Genomic DNA, 20,837 nt, shown 5'->3' on the forward strand with positions numbered 1-20,837 from the left:
TCAGGGAAAGGATGGCCTTCCCTAGTGGGCAGAACCTGAGCTATCTGCTACTAATTTCATGTCCCTGCATAGACTCAGAAGAAACATCACAAACTTGGGACAGGAAGGAGCCTCATATGGAACCCAAGGAGATTTTTTCAGAAGGGGCCAGAAACCTGGTTTTCCTTGTCCCCAAAGCCAGCTGAGATCCCAGAGTCCTACGCAAGGGGAGAGGGAGAACTGCTCAGCCTCCTAAACATCACATCTAGGTGGACACATAGGTCCCAGGCAGTGAGAGGGCAGTGGGGGAAGCCCAGAGCCCTGGAGCTTGGAGACCACTTATCTTACAGCATCTAAGCCCCAGCTGCACAGAGGAGCCTGGGTGTCTTGGGCTTGGCATTTGAAATTCTGCTCTCCAGCACCAATGTCAGCCCTGGCTGGAACACTGTCTGAAAGGCCCCAAGGTGGGGATCCTGAGGAGGTGGAAAGTGCTCCAGAGGGCTGCAGAGCGGGGTGTAGCCTTTGGTGATAAAAAGGAGTTAATTGGGGGCTGGGGTTTGGCTCAGTGGTAGAGCACTTCTCCTATCATGTGAGGCACTGGGTTCGATTCTCAGCACCACATACAAATCAATGAAATAAAGGTCCATTGACAACTAAGGAATATTAAAAAAATAAAGGAGTTAATTGCTTGTCATGTGCATAACTGCCAAACCCAGATGTCTTGTCTTTGGTGAATGTCCTGTGAATGCCACCTGTGGATACTAGTCAGGGACCAAGAAGAAGTGGCATGGCCACTGTCTCAGAATCAGCTGGGGGCACTACGGGGACAGAGCCCACAGAAGTCCTCATGTACTTATGTACTATCTCTGGCTTGTCAATGGAGTTGGTGTCACTTGGGGCTGGAGCTCTATTTACTTTGGGCTCTGGCTAAATTCTTGGTCTAGGAGTCCAAGCACATTCCCAGGACCCCTCCACTGTCTAGGTGAAACATTTGTTTTCCACAAACTTCAGCCAAGAGAAAAATCATTACTGCCCACAAGCAAGTAAAAATGCGGTGGATTTTACTCAGAGTAACTGCTTTTTACTCCGTTTGCATTTCATTGCCTCACACCAGGCTCTCCAATTTGTCTCCAGTCACTGACAGAAGTAGACCTCATTATGGATGCATCTAGAACTGGTTTTGCCTTTTTACATCTAAGGATCTGAGGAGCACTTGCCAAATACCTGTATCTCTGCATCCTTGCTCGGCTGCATGGTCAAAGGCTGATTTGACATCTTACTGAGTGATCCCATCATACTGCTTTCTCCTTTTGTAGGGATCCTTCTTTGAGGAGTCCTCCAGGTTGCTAGCTGGGAGACTTTAGACTCCGCCTTCTTGCCTTTCTTGGGCAATCAAACTGTTTTCTATCTCCAGGCCCTTGAGGGGTGGTGCTGTCCTGCTTGGGTTGGTGGAAGGAGCTGGGCTGCTCTCACAGGTCTTTCCCAAGCCTCAGTTCCTTCTTGCCAATGGCTGAAGAGCTGTTTCCTTGGCTGAGCCCATTCTGCTACCCACGGATATGGCACATTGGGTTTTCTTGTCTCCATTCTTCTTTTTGCTCCAAACATAACTACAAATGCTCCTAGATGGCTCTGAGCACTTCCACCTGGCTCATTCCTTCAGACCTCAGAGTCAGGCTTCTCACCTTCAAAGCTGTCTTCCAAGAGGAGGGCTCTCCAGAGAAGAGAACCACACAGCAGTACCTTTGGACCTCCTTCCCTGTCTTCACAGCAGGTCATTCAGGGATGCCACCAGAATCTCATTTAGAGCTTCCCATTGTTGTAGACATGGAACTGTGCTTTGTCCTGAGTGAAATGAAGCTGCTTCCCTAAGGGAGCATGGCTGGTTCCTCACTAACAGGACACTCCCTTCCCTGAGCTTGTCAGTGGAAGAAAGGCGGGAGCTTTCAGCCCTGACACCTCCTCCTCCACTGTTCCTCTTGAGGGGTTGCTATAAAGTATGGCGTGAGACCAGTAAAGAAGGACTGGTCCCACAGGAATGCCTTGCATTTAATCCATCCAGCTATAAACCCTCAATCCCCCCTGCTCCCCTTCATTCCCAGCAGCACAGCAGGGTTGTGCTGAAACCCGGCACTTTAAGCAAGACTTTTGTAAAGTCTCAGCCACCAGAAGGGCAATCAGCACCTAGAAGGCCTGGCACCAGACATCTTTTCCTCCCTGCTCACTAAGGGAAACTCTCCTGTCCCACCTTTCAGGCCCCACTCCTCAAATTCTTTATTCCACAAATCACAAAGCTGGGTGTGAGGGCAGGGGTGCACAGAGCAGATAGTCCTTGGTAAAGGTTTGCCTGGAGGGGAAAGCAAAAGGGGGAAAGAAGGCAGTGGGGTAGAGAAAAGAGGTGCCTGTTCATGGGTGAGGACCAGAGAAGGAAAAATGATGAACTCTGGAGTGGGAGCAAGGGGAGGAGGAATTGCAGAAGTGCTGGTAGGGGTCATAAATTGATTCCCTTTACTATTCTCTGAAAGAGGCAAGTACATACTGGAAGGCATTTATTATTATTATTATTATTATTATTATTATTATTATTATTATTATTATACTTGGTTAGTGAACTGTGTTTCTCTGAAAGCAAAACCACTCAGATGGAGCCACATGGGATCCAGGACATTTTCAGAATATAAAAGCAACTAGGGTAGACTTGCACTGTGGCTCACCAGCTGTGTCTACCTCACTCCTCCTCATCACAGATCTCAAGCTGGAGTGGGTCAGCTGCACTCCAATTCAATATGGCAGGTCTGTCTGCCATACCAAGGGTGCTCATGGGAAGTGATGGGTTGACACTGGAGCTTCCAAAAGTCCAGGAGGTTTACTCAGAAGATGCCTAATGTATTATACCCAGTATGAGTCCATTCAGGGCACATATGTACAATTGAATCCCCCAATTCAGTGTCCCTTGACTTTGGCTAAGCATTAGTAGCATTGAAAAACTCTGAAGCCCAGGCTGCGCCCTAGACTAATGGAATTAGAACATCTGGAGGTGGGACCCAGCAATCTGTAGTTGCTAAAATTCCAAGCTAGAACAACTGGAGGTGGGACCTAGCAATCTGTAGTTGCTAAAACTCCCAAGCTTGAGAACCACTGTCCTAACTTCAGATTCATTTCATGTTTGGTCATCAGCCAGACATGAGCCAAATTCTTTGACAGTCACTAGATCCTAAAAGGATCTAGTGTCTGACATTAATGCTCTGCAATAGTCCCTGACCTCCCAACTTTTTAAGCACCCAAGCTTCAGCTACAGCTGGGATCATTTTGGTAAGACACACATATTTTTGGTTTTTGCAGACACAAACCCCAGCTCTTATAATCGTGAAGGCTCTGGAGACACAGCACATGTAACAATGAACTTGGGTCATCCCATTGGCTAGCCTGTGGCCTCTGCAGCCCTTCCGCTTGCTGCTCTGGCCCCTGTGAAGGCAACACTGCCCCGCAGCAAATGTGGCTCTCACCTTCTCAGCCAAGCACTCAGGTCTTTTTTTTTTTTTTCTGATATGCACACTCATCAGCATCATGGCCCTCCTCTGGACCAGCTGCTTCCCACAGGCCTCCCTTCCTCTGCTGGTCACCACTGCCATGGCTGACACAGGCCACCCCTAGGCCAAGCCCCTCCTATTTCCGTTTGGTTCTGCTGCTGCCACTGAGGCACTGGAGCCAGTCATCTGTCACAAAAGTAGATGAGAACATCTATCTTGTGCTGCTTTATGTATTAAAAGAAGGCCCCTGTTAGAGATCTTGCTGACCCACTCTTGCAGTTTTTAAACAGTCCTCATCCCACAGCAGGCCTGGGACTGGCCCTCCACCCCATGACTGCATGCCCACTCCCTCCTCCAGCAGGGATGAACTCTTTCTGGAACATTCCTCTTTGCTCAGTTTCTCACCCAAGTCCCATAAGGGCAAAGTCCAGCAACAGACACAGCCGAAGTCCATGCAGAGTCCCCTCCTCATCCCAGGGACACTTGGAAAATGTGCAGCTTCAGCAGGCCAGTATTCCACAACTCTCACTCACTGTAAGGCTGGATAAAGGCTGCAGATGGGGAGGACATAGAGATGGGGCCCTCTAGAGCACCCTAACCCCTTGCTCTGGGGAGTGGGAACTTGCATTGGAGATACTGAAGGTGCCCTAGGATCACTAGGGGTCTGGAAGGGACCATGAAAATGGGTGAGAAATACACAAAGGGGACTTAATTTGTTCTTGTTGTTTTAAATACTACATATATATTTGAAAGTTTGGGACTCCTATAATGATTAATTTATTTTTATGTATTTCTAAAGATTATACATGCAAAAGCAGTGGGCGTCTGGCTCTCTCCCATATCTCCGGTCCAGCTCTAAAGCAAGCAGGCTTCTGGTTTTTCACTTCATAACTCAAAATATACTTATCCCTCCAACCTGATTAACCCCACTGACTCCTTGTGGATAGCTGGGGTTGGATGGATGCCTTTCTTCCCTCTCTGCCCCCACATATTACTGGATTCAGTTCCTCAGCTCAGCTCTCCAGGATATGTGGTGAGGCTACTGGCATCACCATCCTCTTCTCCGTCTTTCCTTCCTTGGGCTTCTACTTCTACCTAAGGTCAGTGGTAGCTTTAACCTTATCAAGATCACAGGATGGAAAAAATCTCCCAGGTATCAGGAATATGGCCCATGGAAAGACATAACTCAAACATTAGCTGGATGTGAGGAATAATGAAAAAGGAGGGGTTCTGGGTGGCTCTGGGGTCAGAGGGTAGGACAATCCTTGGAGAGGAAAGAAGAGAGGATGAGGCTGGGGTACCTCTACTGCACCCTAGTTGATCTGTTCAAGGCCACTGGACACACTAATGTGGCAGCAGGAGCAGACATGGGCCTTAGCTACCCCAGAGCGGTAATTGGAATCATGGTACAGCTGAGATCATCGTGAGAATGTGCAGACTAAATAAAGAGGGTTAAAACCAAAGCTGGAAGAATGCCAACGTTACAAGAATGGAGAGACTCAAGAATGGAGTACCCACAGCAGCAGGAGGAAACCGCTGATGCTGATCAAGGATACCCAGGATTGAAGGGACCACTGCACTCATAGGCAGGGGATTCCCTAGTGCCAGTGGGTAGGGTTCACTGGCATGGCAGGGAGGCACAGAGAAGTGGGGTGAGGAAGAAGCATGAACCCTAAACAAGGGGAGGGGGAGTGGAGATGGGCAGGACGTGTCTCCAGGTGTTGAGTTCAGAAGGAAGTGAAAGCATCAAAAGGTGGAGAGATGAGGATGAGAAGATGGAGTGAGGCTCTAGGGAGCTGGGCCAGGACACAAGGTGAATCTTAGAGGCAGGCAGACAGCCCCACCACCCTAACAAAAGGGACAGATGAAGCGATGTGACAGGGTCAGATAAATCTGCAATTAGGTAGCAAGATGTCCACCATTCCTAGGCCATCAGAGAGCTTCTCTCTGGAGCAGAGTACACTCACCAGCTGAAAGTGAGGGTCAGGATGAAGCCTAGAGAAGTGGTGGTAGGGAGCTGTGGTGGCAAGCAGGAAGGTGATGTGCAGGAGCACCAAGGGGCCCTCAGAGGCTGGATACCATCCTTTGCATTTTTCCTCTCTGGGTGTCTTTTCTCCAATAAATCTCGCCTTCAGGGGGCAGCAAAGAGGCAGCAAGCTCCTGAATCCTACTAGGGCTGTTTCAGCGGGGCAGGCCTAAAAGCAGGTCCTGTGAACTGGGATCTGAGATCCTGATGCTGATGAAGAATGACTGAAAGAGGATGGTGCTGGCAGTCAGGACCAAGGGCTCAAGGAACCTGAGACTGTAGTCTGAGTGGACCAGGTTAGAGGTCGGTGGTTCTTGGCCGTGGTAAGGTACGTGATATGGCCACAGGTTTGGTAGCTACAGTGAAGTGAGGTGAAGATCCTTGAGAGGTTGTAGCAAAGGGCAGGGTGAGGGATGTTGAAGATACTCAGTAAGAAGGTAGGAACTGAGTGGAGGAAGAAATCTAGGTGGCAGATGCTCACGTCTTCCCTCTAGAGGGGCGGGGGGTGGATGTCTGAGGCAGGGAAAGTTGGGTACACCCCCTGAATTGGTCCTCAATGGCACAGGGGGTCTTACCACGTGGTGGGACTGGGACAGTCCAGGGCCTTGCCCCACCTCCCACCTCTGATGCTGAGGAGTGTGGGAGGAAGAAGGAATGTGGTATCCCTGGAGTTCTGAGAACCAAGTTTTCTGCAGGAAGGAGACAAAACCACCTGCAGGGAACAGCTCAACCCACCAGGGAATCTGATGGTCATGGAATAAGGGTTCGCAAGGATGATCATTCAGCAAGAATTTATTAAGCAGCCACATCTGCCAGGTCTTGGGATAGACACAGTCCCTGCACACAGGGGCTCAGATCCTGGCAGAGGCTCAGGGGACAGGCTTGGGTAGGGGATGGAGATGGGGCTTGGGACACAGGAAGGTACAAAGGGCAAGAGAACTCCCCTCTTGGGCAAAGAGGCCTGTGAGGAAGGGTAGCCCAAATCTCAGCAATGCCTTCAGTGTCCCTTCAGTCATGGGGGCCTCGTCTCCTTACCCAGAGGTCCATTCATTCCTTGGTCTCTTCCTTGATTGGGAATTAACCCATGTCTACTCTGCAGGCCTTTAGGTATGTGGGCTGGTGAAGGCAGGGGGTCTGGCTGCAAAGTTGGGAGGGGGGTGGCCAGTAGCTACAGAGGAGGGAGGCACTCAGGGCTCTCAGAGGTCTGTCTTAGGGGTATCCGGGCCTAGGCTGGTGGGGGGCCTCTTGGGAGGGTGGGAAAATAGGAAAGCAATTGGAGAAACTTCCAGTTGGGACTTGGACTTGGGGATTCTCCATGGGAGCTCTGCCACAATCCCTGGGGGGAACTCTTGTTCTAAAAGTCTGGGGTACTTGGCCTCCCTGTGGGCCTCTTATGGAAGAGGCATTAAATTGGGAATCCGCGTAGGAGCGAGGGAGGGCAAAGATATTTTGGAGCCACTGAGCTAAACGGCGGGAACCCCTGAGGGAGCGGCAGCGGGATCGTAGGGACCTGCACACCTGGCGGGGTGGGCTGATGGCTCTCTGAAGACAGGGAGGACACTCCTGGGCATTGGTAGGATGGCCAGGAGACCCTGTGGTAGTAGAGGTGGTAGCCTGGGCAGCAGGGGGAAAGGAAGTCCACATGGGGGCACGATATAGTTGGGCAGGCAAGCGGAGAATGCGGTGAAGGCGGTTGGCTCTCTGTGCCCTGCACGGGTAGATGCTGATCCCACGGTGGATGGCAGCATGCTCCTGGTGATCGGCAGGCTGGCTGGGAGATTCAGCATCGTGGACGGCCGTGGAATGGTGGGGAGGCCAGGTTGGCAAGTGGCCTGTGCCTTGGAGCTGGTGGGAGGCTGGATGGGGGTGGGCAGCTCCTGGCGCGCTCAGCAGGGAGTGGGCTGGTGAGGAGTGTGGCTCAGCAGTCTCCGGCGGCTCCGTGCACTTTCCAACACAGAACCTCAGACTGAGGGCCGGAAGGGACCTCAGGACCACCCAGTTTAACCTTTTGCTCGATTCAGATCCCTCTTTCCCTGGAAAGGTGACAGCCCAGCCTCTAACACACCTCTAGGGACAGAAGGATCACTACCCATGAGATCCCATGAGGCCACTGGTTTCACTGAAGGATGGCTTTAAAGAAGTTCTTTCTTACATGGAGTCAAACTAGCTTGTCTGGCCCCTGCACAGTGCTGCCTGTGCCTCACACCCTTTCCTTCTCTTCACTGACGCTCACTGGCTAAGATTAACCAGGGAATGGGTTCTTGTCCAGTCCTTCTCACAGAGGATGTAGAGGACAGAAAATATGTGAGGAAGTTGCTCCAGACAAAATGCCTTGGACATTCCAGAGGAGAGCCAGGGCCCCGAAAGGAAGTGCTCTAGCAAGCATTGCAAGAATACATGCGGCCACCGAAGGCTCCTGCCTTGGTGTGGTGAGAGGGCTGGGGTAGTCCAGGCATTTAGCTGGCACTTAAGAGACTCTCCTTGGGACAGCTTAGGCCTTAATGCCTTGCTGGAAAATTCCCTAGGCGCAAGGCAAGTCTGAGAGTCACCTGCTGTGGCTGTGGCCCCTGGGACCTGGAATAAGGGGAGGCTGGAGTCCTGGGTCGAACTTCTGGGCCACTCACCGAGTTCTCGGCATCTGAGTCTTCTGAGCTGCTGATCACAACGATGCGCTCCTCTGAAACAGCGAGGGAAGGTGACATTAGGTCCTTCCTGGAATGCACACTGGCTAGGGTGGGGGGTGCTCACTGGGATAGAGTGGGGTCCTTGCAGGTCAGTAGACTGGGGGTGATGAAGCATTGCGGGGTGATGTGAACATTCATCACATGTGCCAGGGTGGATCTGCTTTCTGTTCAGGTTTGGGTTACTAACACATGAATTTTTATCACTCCCTATTGTGCCTCATCTATGAATATTTAATGCAGCTACTGGTCCTGAATGCAGAATTTGCTCTCTATATAGGAGGCCTTAACAACCACTACCTGGTTTAGAACTTTTTGTGATTTTTCTTTTCCCCCCAAAACAGGGTCTTTCTATTGACCAGGCTGGCTCTAAACTCCTGGGTGCAAGTGATGCTCCTGTCTTAGCCTCTAGAGTTATAGGTGTATGCCACCATACCCTATAAACCTTTTACAGTCCTAAAGAAGCACATTGGCTTGTTCCAATCTTAGCCCTGTGAGCTTAGCTATCTAGAATTAAAAGATGCTTCATCTAGTTAATAGAAACCCTTTGATGATCAACAGCATTTGTGAATAAGGAATAGCAGTCAGGGCTCAGGGTATGACAAGGGTCAGGGGTCAATCTGGGACCTACAATGAACAAAGCTGAACTCTAGGTCAGGAAGATCCATGAAAAAAATTAAAACAAACAAACAAACAAACAAACACCCTGTTATTCCAGCATCCTTGGTATTGACCTCAATTCCTGCTCAAGGACTCAGACTAAGATATCTCATGACTAAACAACTCAGTGAGACCCTGTCTCTAAAAAAAAAAAAAAATCTCATGAGGACAAAGGAGATACTTAGGTAGAAAAATTGGGGGAAATGATGGACATGAACTTTACCCAAGTCCTCTTTGGGACTGTGCTAGTCATTCACCAAACATTTCCTGGGGACACCCACCCTGTGCACAGGCATGATGCTAGGCACTGGAAGAATGTTCTGGGGAAAGGATTCATAGCACTGAGCATGCTAGCCCCTCGGTTCCCTGAACAGGCATCACAGCAAAGCACACAATAAACTGGCAGCTCAGAGAAAGACACACAAGGGCATCCTGTTGGCTTTGCATTCCTGGGTAGGGTCAGAATGCAGAAGGGTCCCACCCAGACCCTGGAGGGCAGCATTTGCTGCCCTAACCACCTCCCTACCTGCCTCCCCAGCGTCGCCAAGCACGTGGTTGTTGTTGGGCAAGAGGACCTCTTTTCCTATGATGGGGCTTTCAGGGCTGGGGGGCCCATCCAAATGGGGAGGTGAGACAGCCTTGGAGGTACTGGGCCTGGGCTGCTCCGGGGAACTTGGAGCCAATCTCGCCTCCTTGTCTTCCTCAGACTCCAGCTTGATGACCTTCCTGGAACACTGGGTATGGCAGGACTTCCTCTTCTTGGGGGTGGTTGTGTTGGAGACCTCCTGTGCAGTGGGGAGTCACAAGGCTAGGTCAGGGGCTCCAGGGTTGGAAGCAGAGATCCTGTCTGGTTGCTGGAGTCCTAGGGCCATGTTTTTGCTCCTGTTATTCCCTCTGCCACACAGAATGCCCCTCTTCAGACAGGAAACCTCCCACACCGCCATGCGCACTGCTCCTAGCTGCTGACCACCAACCTCTGCTGCTCTTTGACAGTACTGGGTGTCCCAGCACCCCAGCTGGGCTGGAGTGGCTCATGCTTAGAGGAGAACTTCATGATGGTGCAGCCAAGAGCAAGGGAGGGCACAGAGTAGATGTCAAGCAAATACTTCCTCCTGAAGAGCTTCTGAAGGCTGGGATTTTCACCCTAGCTTCAGCTGACTGTCCTGGTAGAATGTGGGGGCCTTCTGAAAGAGGCAGGGGCTGGGAGAGGCTTACCTCACTGTAAGAGGAGCCTTTGATGGAGAAGGCATACAGTGGCACAGGGTGTGCTCCGGGCACCGACTGTACCACAGCCACAGGTTGGGCCTCAGCCAGCCCCAGGGCCTGGGCCTGCACCCTCTGTGCCTCGTCCGGCTGTGAAGTCAGGAAACAAGAGAATCAGAAATGATCAGGCAGCAGGTCTTGGGCCCATGACCCCAGGCCTGCAGGCAGCCTCAGATAGACTCCCTGGTCCCAAGCTTGGAGCTCACTGGGGACAAGGAGTCTTCCCTCTCCATGACTTCACCTGCTCCCGACCTTGGTGTCCAGGCACCAATTAAGTTCCTGGGTATCTTAACAAGGCTGGAAGATACCTCAGGGACCACTCCTCCTCAAGACATGGCCACGAGCCAGCCCGGCTTGTACGTATCCAGGCACAAGGTGCTTGCTGCCAAGACTACACATTTCCATCAGTGAGAAATCCTCCCACAGGGCAGAACCTGGCCTCCTGTGAACTTGAGTCTGCCCCCTGGGCCTTACCTCTACTGGTCAGCTACTATACAAGTTGGACCAATTACTTAAAACTCACTGAGCCTCAGTCCCTTCTGTAAAATGGGAATAACAATACTTACCTCAAATGGCAGTATGGAAGAAATGTATTAAATTCAAGCAAAATGTTTAGGAGAGCACCTGGCACTTAAAAAGTGCTATTAATGGTGATGATGATGATAACGATGATGATAAATACTGTTTTTATTACTACTCAATGCCAGGCTCAGGGCCAAGTGCTTCATGTACCTATATCAAAACGATGTAGCAGTCATTGCTGAAACCGTATATCTCTAAATATTTTATGATACTCCATTTCTGGGTAGTATTCTTATATAGACTATATCTGTAAGCATTACCTCTTCAATAATAATTGTTATAATTATTACATAATTTTAATGCCTTTTGAAGAAACTAAGCAAAGAAAAAAATAAAAATAGATATTTAGGGGCTGGGATTATAGCTCAGTGGTAGAGCACTTGCCTAGCATGTGTGAAGCTAGGTTTGATCCTCAGCACCACATAAATAAATAGGACAGGGGTTGTAGCTCAATGGTAGATCACTTGCCTTGCATGTGTGAGGCACTGGGTTCGAATCTCAGCACCACATAAAAATAAATAAATAAATAAAGACACTGTGTCCATCTACCACTAAAAAAAAATAAAAATAAAATAAATAAAGAAAAAAAATAGATAATTTTATTTCATATTATTTCTTTGCAGACGTCCACTTTAGCACTGTTTGTGGTAATAAAACTACCGACAATAGGGAACTGGCTAAACAAGGCACTCCATCCATTTAAAAGACCACAAATAGGTGGCAGGAAGCTTTCTACTACTGACTTCCCCGCCAAAAGGTGCCAGGAGACAGGCACAGTGGTGTACACCTGTAATCCCAGTGGTTCTGAAGTCTAAGGCAAGAGGATTGCAAGTTCAAAGCCAGCCCCAGCAATTTAGCAAGAGCCTAAACAACTTAATGAGACCCTGTGTCTAAATAAAATATTAAAAAGGGCTAGAGATATGGCTGTGGTTAAGTGCCCTTGGGTTCACTTCTTGGTACCAAAAAAAAAAAAAAAGTGCCAGCAAAGTATTAGGAAGCTTTCTACTACTGACAGGGAAAGAATTTTGAAACACATCATTGAGCACAAAAACCCAGAGTACAATACCATGTATACATTGTGTTATGCTATCTTTGCATAATAATGAAGTAGAAAAGGCAAGCATCTACAATCATATTTTCTTATAATTACATGAAAAAATTCTGAATGATTTATAAGAAATGAAAAAAGATAAGTATCTGGGCATAAGAATTGGCAGATGAGGGAGGAGGGAGACATGCTATTTGTCACTTTCTATATTTTAATTTCTGACTGTGTGACTATATGACCTATTAGAAAATAAATTAAATTGCCTTCTTATTTTGAAAGTATGTATATGGGGATGCAGTACCCAAGGTAGTAAGAGTTGGCTTTTAATCCTGCCTCTAGTTTGCTGTGTGTGGCCTTGGGGAAGGCCTCTTTGGCTTCATCCTCTGAAAAGAGGGGCTTAGACTTCATACTCTCTTCTAGTTCTAAAACTTTCAGACTCTTAAGTCCTACCTCCCCCAGGAAGCCTCTCCTGATTGCCTCAGCCCACAGCAATCTCTCTGTCCTACGGATCACACCCTGGTAAAGCTTGCTGTACCTCTGCCTCACCAGAAGATTTGCTTTCCATGGAGAACTGCTCAGTGCTGAGCCCAGACCCTTGACAGGAACATATGAGCTGGAGTGACTAGTCTGGGGAAGAGACCACCTGGCAGGTCCAGGAAGGAACTGAGAAGGCTTACCCTGCTGGAGGGGAGCCATGCCTGTGAGCACTGAAAGGGGCAAGCTGAAGGGATGCCACCACCCAGGAAGAAATTTCTAAGTCAGAGCCATCCAGAGATGGGAGTGGCTGCCTCCAGAATGAACGAAACTTCCTGTCTCTGGAGGGGTGCTCACGAAAGCTGGACAGGGGTTCTGCAGAGGTAAAGCCAACATGAGATGGCATATGAGATGGCTGTCGCTCTTAGGTATGATGGCCCTGGAATCATACCTAGGAAGGAGATCTGACTCCTGGCCCCATTCTCTCAACCAAGAACCATGTGTGGGGGAAGGACGAGGGTAAGGTCCACCTAAGTTGACCCCAGGAAATGACTTACATGTTTGGAGTAGAGTAAAGGGAACAGGGAGGTCATCTGCCACATTCAACAGGGCTGCTGCCAGTAACCACTGTCTTCTCCACCTCAGGATCTAAGCCCTCTGAATGCGGCTCTGGGGCTCCTCCTGGCACAGGCGGTTGAGCGCTTTGTGCACGAAGTCATGCATGTCCATCAACAGCTACTTTGGCATGTAGGAGCTCAGAGCCATCTAGCCAAACCCTCCTTAATGCCTTCTTCAACTCCCTCCCAATAAATGCTCCAGTCTAGCCACTTGCTGTACTTCTCAGACACAGGGACACCACCTACTACCTCCCCTTCACACCTCAAACCCCTCTCACCAAGTCAACATCAAAAGGCTCCCTGGGAGTTCCGGCAGTCTCTGGGCTGGCTCTCCTGCATACAGCTGCATCTGGAGAACACAGAGAAGGGATGGCAGGTCAGAGACATCCCAGTGAGGGGCATCCTGGCCTGGGACAGTGACAGAGAGGAATTCTGTTGCTTTCTCTGGACACCCATTCTCCAGGACATCTCTGTGGAGAGGGTGGCAGTTGGAAGAAAAGCTCCCTTGTCTGCAGTAGGCCTGAACCCAGCCAGAAGGGAGAAAGGGGCAGCATTAAAGAGCAACTGTGTTTGACTCCAAACCCCAAGTATACCTTTCTCCATCTCCAAGCCAACAGCAAGGCAAAAAGTAGATGACCATTTCTGCTCACTGACTCCTATGGGGTGAGAGCTCTTCCTGATCCAATGCCTGGCTTAAATTTAATCTAATATAAAATTCTCATGCTTCAGACTAAAATAATTCTCTCTCTGCCGCTGACCAGTTACAATATCCAAAGCACTGTTTAAACTCTGGGGTCATTTCCCAGATATGGAGAAATACTCACTGCTTAGGTGGAGAAGGCACAAGTCATGCTCACTCTAGGAGCATGCCTTTATGAGCCCAAGTTCATCAGCTCCAGGTGAAGTAAGTAAGTTCTCCACCACTGACACCTGCTCAGGTAACTTTGGATTGTCCCTCTACCAGCTGCTCAGAGCTCAGATTCCAGCTTAGAGATTTAGTCAAAAAGCCCTGACATCCCCCATGTGCCCTGTTCCCCTCTCCTAATCATTTTGAAAGCCCCACACAGAGCTGCTTCAATTCCTGGAGTTTGATGCAGAGCCAAGCACTGTGTCATTCTCCAGCTCCCAAGTGCCCAGTACTAGGCAGAGTCCAGAAAGGTTGTCAGCTGCCAGGGGTAAGGTTTTGAGCAAGCACCCAATCACTCCCCAGAGATTTTGTTAGGCCCCACCTTCCAGCTAACTTCTCTATTCCTGAGAACGGGGGCTTAAGAGCCTCCTAGAGTGGGCTAAAATGATATGCCAGGTTGGGTTCTCAGGTCTGCAGTGTGTCAACTTCCACATGTTCCTCAGGGGTCACAGCTATTCCACAGGGTCCTATAAAAACCCTCAAATGACCACAGCTTACCTGTTCCCTGGGTGATGCAAGAGACGAAGTCCTGCAGGCGAACCTTGAACTCCTCGAAGCCATCTGTGTGCAGGGCAGCTTGCAGGCTCTGGGGCTCCTCCTGGCGTAAGCGGTTGAGCGCTTTGTGCACGAAGTCATGCATGTCCAGAACCTCCTGGTCGGAGGCATAGCGCTTCATCCTCTGCACCAGCGCACCGCCAGTGCGGATGCGCTGCAGCACAGCATCCAGGCGACGAAGCTGGCTGGCCATCTCTTGGTAATCTCGCTGGTACTGCTCATTCACTGCATCCAGCAGCTCGCGCTCCCGTGCCAGCACATGTGCTACCACCTGGCGTACATGTGTGCTAATCAGCTCCTCTGTGTCCGCGCGCGCACGGCCCAGCTGGCCAATGGCTGAGCGCATCTCTGCGTGCGCAGTGCTGAAGGTACTGTCCTGCTCTTGCAGTGCGTGTGCCATAGTGTCCAACTCCTCTTGCCGCTGCTGGATCTCTGCGCTGATGTCGCACTTGAGGTCGCTGTGGTCCCTGTCCAGGAGTGCACAGGAACAGCACAGCGGCTTGGAACAGCCTCGGCAGTAAATACTGCGGACACACAAGACCATCCCTGAGTTAAGGCTCTCCTACAATTTTTCCCTTTAAATTTTCATTATTAAATTCCTATTCCAAAATTACCAAACTTTGAATCATGACATGTTTTTAGGTTCGTGCTGTTCCCAATTCAGTGTTAATGGTTATGTTGGTAGAACAACTACCAATAAAACAACAGTGTTTAAAAAGTTACTACAGCTGTACGCTGTGGCGCATGCCTATAATCCTAGCAGTTTGGGAGGCGGAGACAGAAGGATTGTGAGTTCAAAGCCAGCCTCAGCAAAAGTGAGGTACTAAGAAATTCAGTGAGTCTCCAAATAAAATACAAAATAGGGCTGGGATGTGGCTCAGTGGTGGAGTACCCTTGAGTTTAATTCTTGGTACCAAAAAAAAAAAAAGTTACTACAGTAACAATTTCTCCATCCATGCAGAGATGCAAAATTATACAAAAAAGAAAGTAATACTCTCCCTTCCACCACCTCTGAGGCACCAGGTGAGCATGTAGGATGCATCCTTCCCACTTTTCTCCACTCAAATCACCTTACACAGATGCCCTGGCTGCTGCTGCTTGTAGAATTCTAAGGACTGGACATAAATCATNAGGGGGGGGGGTGCCGAGCGCTCTGCTGACTCCTTTTATTGAGGAGAAGCTAGTCAAATGAGGCAAGGGGTCAGGTTTCAGAGGGCTGAGTCTAGACTCATGATGTCTGCTGTCAGCAGGTTGACTGACATCTAGGAAGGCCACACCCAAGGGCACAGTAAGAGAAGGGGACACATAAAGGGTGTTTCCATGGAACATTCTATCCCAAACAGGGCAAGGGGTAATATTACAAAGGAACAGGTAAGCATAGCTCCACCCATGGGGATGTAGGAAGGCATGCCCATGCACGAAGAAGACACAGTAGCTTGCACCCTAAAGATTGGGGCTATCGTCTGGGTTGACCCAGGATGCCGCCCCAATCAGAAGGGAAGACAGACACAGTCACGTGCTAGTCCACCTCCCCCCCCACACCTGTAATCCCAGCCACTGGAGAGGCTGAGGCAGATGGATGGATTACTTGGGCCTAGGAGTTGGAGGCCAGGCCTGGCAGCATAGCAAGACCCTGACTCAAAACAAAAACAAGATTATGCTACATCATCACTTTGTAACTTCTTCCTCTAGCCTTACTTCCATTTAGGGCATTTCTCTAGTTCTATAGGAGTAGATCTAATATTCTCACATTCATATTCTCATTCTCTCTCTCTCTGTGTCTCTCTCTCTCCCCCTCCCTTCCTCCCTCCCTCCCTCCCTCTTTTGATATTCTTCCCTCCCTCTTTTGATATTGGGAATTGAAGCCAGGGGTGTTTGACCACTGAGTTATATTCCCAGTCCTTTTTATTTTTTATTTGGAAACAAGGTGTCACTAATTTGCAAAGGTGGCCTCTGAACTTGCAATCCTCCTACCTCAGTCTCCCAAGTCTCTGAGATTAAAAGGTACGTGCTACCACAAGAGCTTGTATTTTCTTTAATAGATCCATCATTTTCTAAATAGACAATGGGTTCAGTCATTCTCTCTTTGACAGGCATTCCTGTGATTTCCTGTTGGCGCATCTTCTTCCTTCCTTCCTTTTTATTTTTTTCCAATATGAACAATGATGTAATTACATCTATGTTATTAAATGTTTTAAGTACTTTTTTCCTATGAAATAAAGTACAAATAAGAGGATTGCTACATCAAAGAGTGTATATTTTTAATAACTTATGTAATTGATATATTTAATTAATAATTAGTTTGTGAGATAATGGCTATTTTAATTAGGTGGATTGAGCCATTCCACGATATATACATATTTCAAAACATCATGGTGTGTACTGTAAATTATGTAATTTTTATCCATTTAATATGTATTTTTCTTTCTTTTTTAGCTAGCAGACATTTTGATAGATTTTTACCACATTAATCTCCCTATCAAACCTGTGAATGTTACTTTACATGCAGAAGGGACTTCGAAGGTATGACTGAATTAAGAATCTTGAGATAAAGAGATTATCCTGGATTATCTGGGTGGATCTAATGTTATCCCAGTAGTTGTTATAAAGGAAAGAGGCGGGAGGCAGAAGAATGAGAGGAGATGTGAAGAGAGCAGAGGCTGGAGGGATGCTGTGCTGCTGGCTTTGAGAATGGACGGGGCAATGTACCAAGGAATGAAAGCAGCCTTTGGAATCTGGGAAAGGCAAGGAAAAAAGTCCCACCAAGAGCCACCTAAAAGGAACAAAGCCCTGCTGGCACTTTAATCTCAGACCCATTTGAGACTTCTGATCTCCAGATGGACAAGATAATACATCTGTATTTTTTAAGTCCCTAAATTTGTGGTAAAATGATTTTGTTATAGCAGCCATAGGAAACTAGTATAAATTCTCAGGTAAGAAGGCTAAGTTCATGCCTTTCACCACTGCTTTTTCAAATACTATCAAGAAAAATATTGCTAGTTATTTCTCCAGAAATATTGCCATAATTTGCTCACACCACCAATGGTATGAAAAAGCCAGCCCACCTGAGACCAGGAAAAGGGTCTTAGCTGGGGCTACTTTGGCCTAAGTCACCAAGATCAAATTTTTCTGGAACTACCAACAGCCTGCTGACTGGCCTCACTCCTAACTCATGTCCTCCTTCACCAGCTCTCAACATTCCCATGCCATCCTAGGTGGTCAGGTCTCAGGGCTTGATCCCCCTGATCAAACACTGGAGACTTATTCCAGGCCAGCAGAGGCTTCTGGAGAACACAGATGTGGGAACAGGTGTCGCCAATGGGTCATAGGTATTCAGCTTTTCCAGCCTTGGGGAATCTGATCCAAGTAGGAGAGACCTATCAGAGACAGGGCCTCTGATGGAAGTTAAGCAGCACCTGGAGCAGAGACAGTATTGGGCAGTTGTGGGTCTGATGTTGACTCTATGTCCTTGGCCAAACATCCCCAGAGCCTCCAGCCCTCTGATAAGACTGAGGTGTAGATGTCGAACTGGAGTGACCCATTCAGGGGCTCCCCTCAGGACCAGGAATGACCTTCTTAGTCAACTGGTTCTTCCACCCTCATTCAAGGGACACTCACTGAGTCAATACTATGTGCTTGGCAAAATGGGGGAGACCAGTGGTGAGGTGGGTATCACCTCAGCAAGAACCCAAACTCAACACACACAGGAGGAGGTATCTTTGGAAAGGCAAATAATATTTATTTGCTCCTGGAATTAAAAAAAATAAATAAACAAAATGCTGTTGTATTAATAATAAGAAATTGCTCCGCAAAGTGGCTAAATTGCACCAGAATTGACAGAGGGGGGGTGGATAAAAAAAAAAACCTTAAGTCTATCCCTGCAAATGGGGATATATATATATATATATATATATATATATATATATATATATGGGTTGGGAGTGCAGCTCAGTGGTAAAGTGCCTGCCTGGAATGTGCAAGGCCCTGGGCTCAATCCCAGTACTGAAAAAAAGAAAGAAAAGAAAAGAATGGGGAAAATTGCATGGTCGCATTCACAATAGCAATCTCCCCTCCCCCGCAAAAAGCTATAAAATACCTAGACATAATCCTAACATGATATGAAGAAGATGACAAAAACCCACTGAAAGATAAAGTCTAAAAATAAAACCCAGAAAAATGTAACAAGGTCCCAATTAGAGTTAGAGACATCAGATAGTATAAGATTAACTCTCAAGTTAATATAAAGATTTAAAGCAACTTTTGTCCAATTATGAATGAGATTTTGATACTTAGCCAAAATAAAGGGATAAAGAGAACAAACAGCTAAAATTTTTCTGAAAAATCATCATAAGGAATGGACTTTTCTTGGCTAAAGACACTTGATAGAAGTGTCATTATTAAAAGAATGTTGCTAGGTGTAGTGGCACATGCTTGTAGTCTCACCTACTTGGGAGGCTGAGGCAGGAGGATCACCTTAGCCCACGAGTTTAAGACCAGCCTGGGCAACATGGCAAGACCTCATCTCAAAAGCAAGCAAACAAAAACAACAAAAAAGATCATGGTACTCAAAGAAAGATCAGATAGACACCCTGGCATCCACAGGAATGTAATATGCTATAGAGCAAGGAAAGCATCTCAAACTAAAGGGGTTTCCAAGAATGGGAGCCAGGGAATTGGCTGGCATTGGGGGGACAGGAGTCCAGCGACAGCCTTGCTCCTTTCTTCACATGCAGATATATTTCCAATGGATTTCAGATTTAAAATGAGAAAAACAACACCATGAAGGAGAAACTTTAGTCAACTCTTCACTTATCTCTTGATGCTGTAGAACTTAAAATCACTGAAGAAATGGAAGAATCAAACAATCCACAGATACTACTGCCTCAAAATTCAAAACGACACTTTAAAAATTTTTTTTTTGCAAAGACATTCATGATTTATGTAATGACATAAGAAAGGCAAGTTATAGACATTAAGTGTTGTTCATTTTGTTTTAGATGATAAGAGACAGCAAGAAGGAAAGAGTCTATGGTAATACAGTGGTAGTAATCTCTTCCTTTCCCTCCACTCCTTTTCACCAATTTAGATCCTCCAAAAGTTTCTGTAATCAATTCTAAGATAAGGAGTTTGGACTTTAAATAGGAGCAATAAAGAACCCTCAAAGAGTATTCCATTTAGACATTACAACAAAGCTTTCTCTCCTTCCCTGGAATATATTGTTTTGCTTATCTCTTATGCCCATTGAGTGAATTTCCTACATTGTTAATATTTTAATAGTAGCTTCAGCATGTTTCCTGGGTTCTCAGCTTCCCCATCCTAAAGTGTCCATATCACACCAGGGCCACAGCATAGCAGAATGGAGGAGACAGTTGGGACTGAATCTGAGCTCTCCTAGTTCATGGCTGACCCTCTTGAGCAAATTCTCTCCAAATCTTAATTTCTCCACCTGTAAAACAGGAATCATAATGGTTCCCTCATAGACTATCATGAGGACAAGACGGGTTGGTATACATAATGTGCCCAGCACAATGCCAGTACACACTGGACATTCTGGAGCCATCAAGGAAGAGGGGGCAGTAGCCACACATGTACATGGCAGAGGTAGCCTTCTGCTGGAGGGAGAACCTCTCAAATTCAGATAGTAAGGAGACATCACCACTGAGGGTGTTCCCTGGGCTGTCCCCTTTCCAGCATGCACATGTCATTCCAGTCCAGTCACATCTCCTGAAGAAGACAGAGGAACAGGTCATCTCTGCTGTTTTAGGAAACAGGTAACTTGAATACAGGAAGAAGAAGCACTATGAAAATAGAACTGGCGGAGCTGGCACCAGAGCAGGACACTACAGCAGGGCCTGGTTTGCCTGAATGGCAACTAGAAAGCAGCCCCCCAAGCCTCCACCTCCACATGGCAACTTGGAGCTTTCACTCTGGTGAAGTAGCAAAGGAGCAGCTCTTCTGGAAACTCAAACAACTATAGGGCATAAAGGGACCCATCAGTCATCTGCACAGTAGTGTGAATGTATTTAACCAGAATGGTTTCATGCTATCTCTCTGGTGACAAGAATGAGGAAACAAGATTTCTAAAGCCAGGAGGAAAAGAGTAATTCTAAAACCTGGATTATTTTAGAAGAATGAACACATTATTCCTATTGATCTTCTCTCCAACTACTCATTGGTGTTTATTTAAAAAAAATTTTTTTTTGTTATACATGACAGTAGAATGTATTTTGACATGTTACACGTACATGGATTATAACTTCCCATGGTGTTTATTTTTTAAAATTTATTTATTTTTTGGTACTGGGAATTGAACCCAGGGTCTCAACCACTGAGCCACATCCCTAGCCCTTTTTATTTGCTAAATTACCTAGGGCCTTGCTAAATTGCCAAGGCTAACCTTGAACGGGAAATCCTCCTGTGTCAGCCTCCAGAGTCATTGGGATTAACAGGTATGCACCCAGTTAGCTTCTCATTGGTTTTGAGAAGGTAGAGTGGAGAGCCTGAGAACTCAAAGAAGA

The 20,837-nt window shown here is 47.5% G+C and overlaps 1 protein-coding gene across 7 annotated transcripts in view; it reads right to left on the minus strand.

The window, feature by feature from the left end:
• Nucleotides 1–20,837, minus strand: part of Pml (PML nuclear body scaffold) — a 40,679-nt gene that overhangs the window by 4,190 nt on the left and 15,652 nt on the right. For 2 of the 7 annotated variants that reach the window (XM_015480440.2, XM_015480444.2), the window contains exons 3-7: nt 14,263–14,843; nt 13,136–13,206; nt 10,089–10,226; nt 9,400–9,658; nt 8,157–8,209 (exon numbers count right to left, since the gene is read on the minus strand). In XM_015480440.2, the coding sequence (XP_015335926.1) occupies nt 8,157–8,209; nt 9,400–9,658; nt 10,089–10,226; nt 13,136–13,206; nt 14,263–14,843 (1,102 nt within the window). Of the gene's footprint in view, nt 1–6,306; nt 7,566–8,156; nt 8,210–9,399; nt 9,659–10,088; nt 10,227–13,135; nt 13,207–14,262; nt 14,844–20,837 lie in introns of those variants that run through there. The other 5 variants (XM_015480442.2, XM_048793173.1, XM_048793174.1 and 2 more) reach the window with 5 other exon arrangements.

This window comes from Marmota marmota, unplaced genomic scaffold, assembly GCF_001458135.2.
Source record: "Marmota marmota marmota unplaced genomic scaffold, marMar, whole genome shotgun sequence".
NCBI classification, from domain to species: Eukaryota; Metazoa; Chordata; class Mammalia; order Rodentia; family Sciuridae; genus Marmota; species Marmota marmota.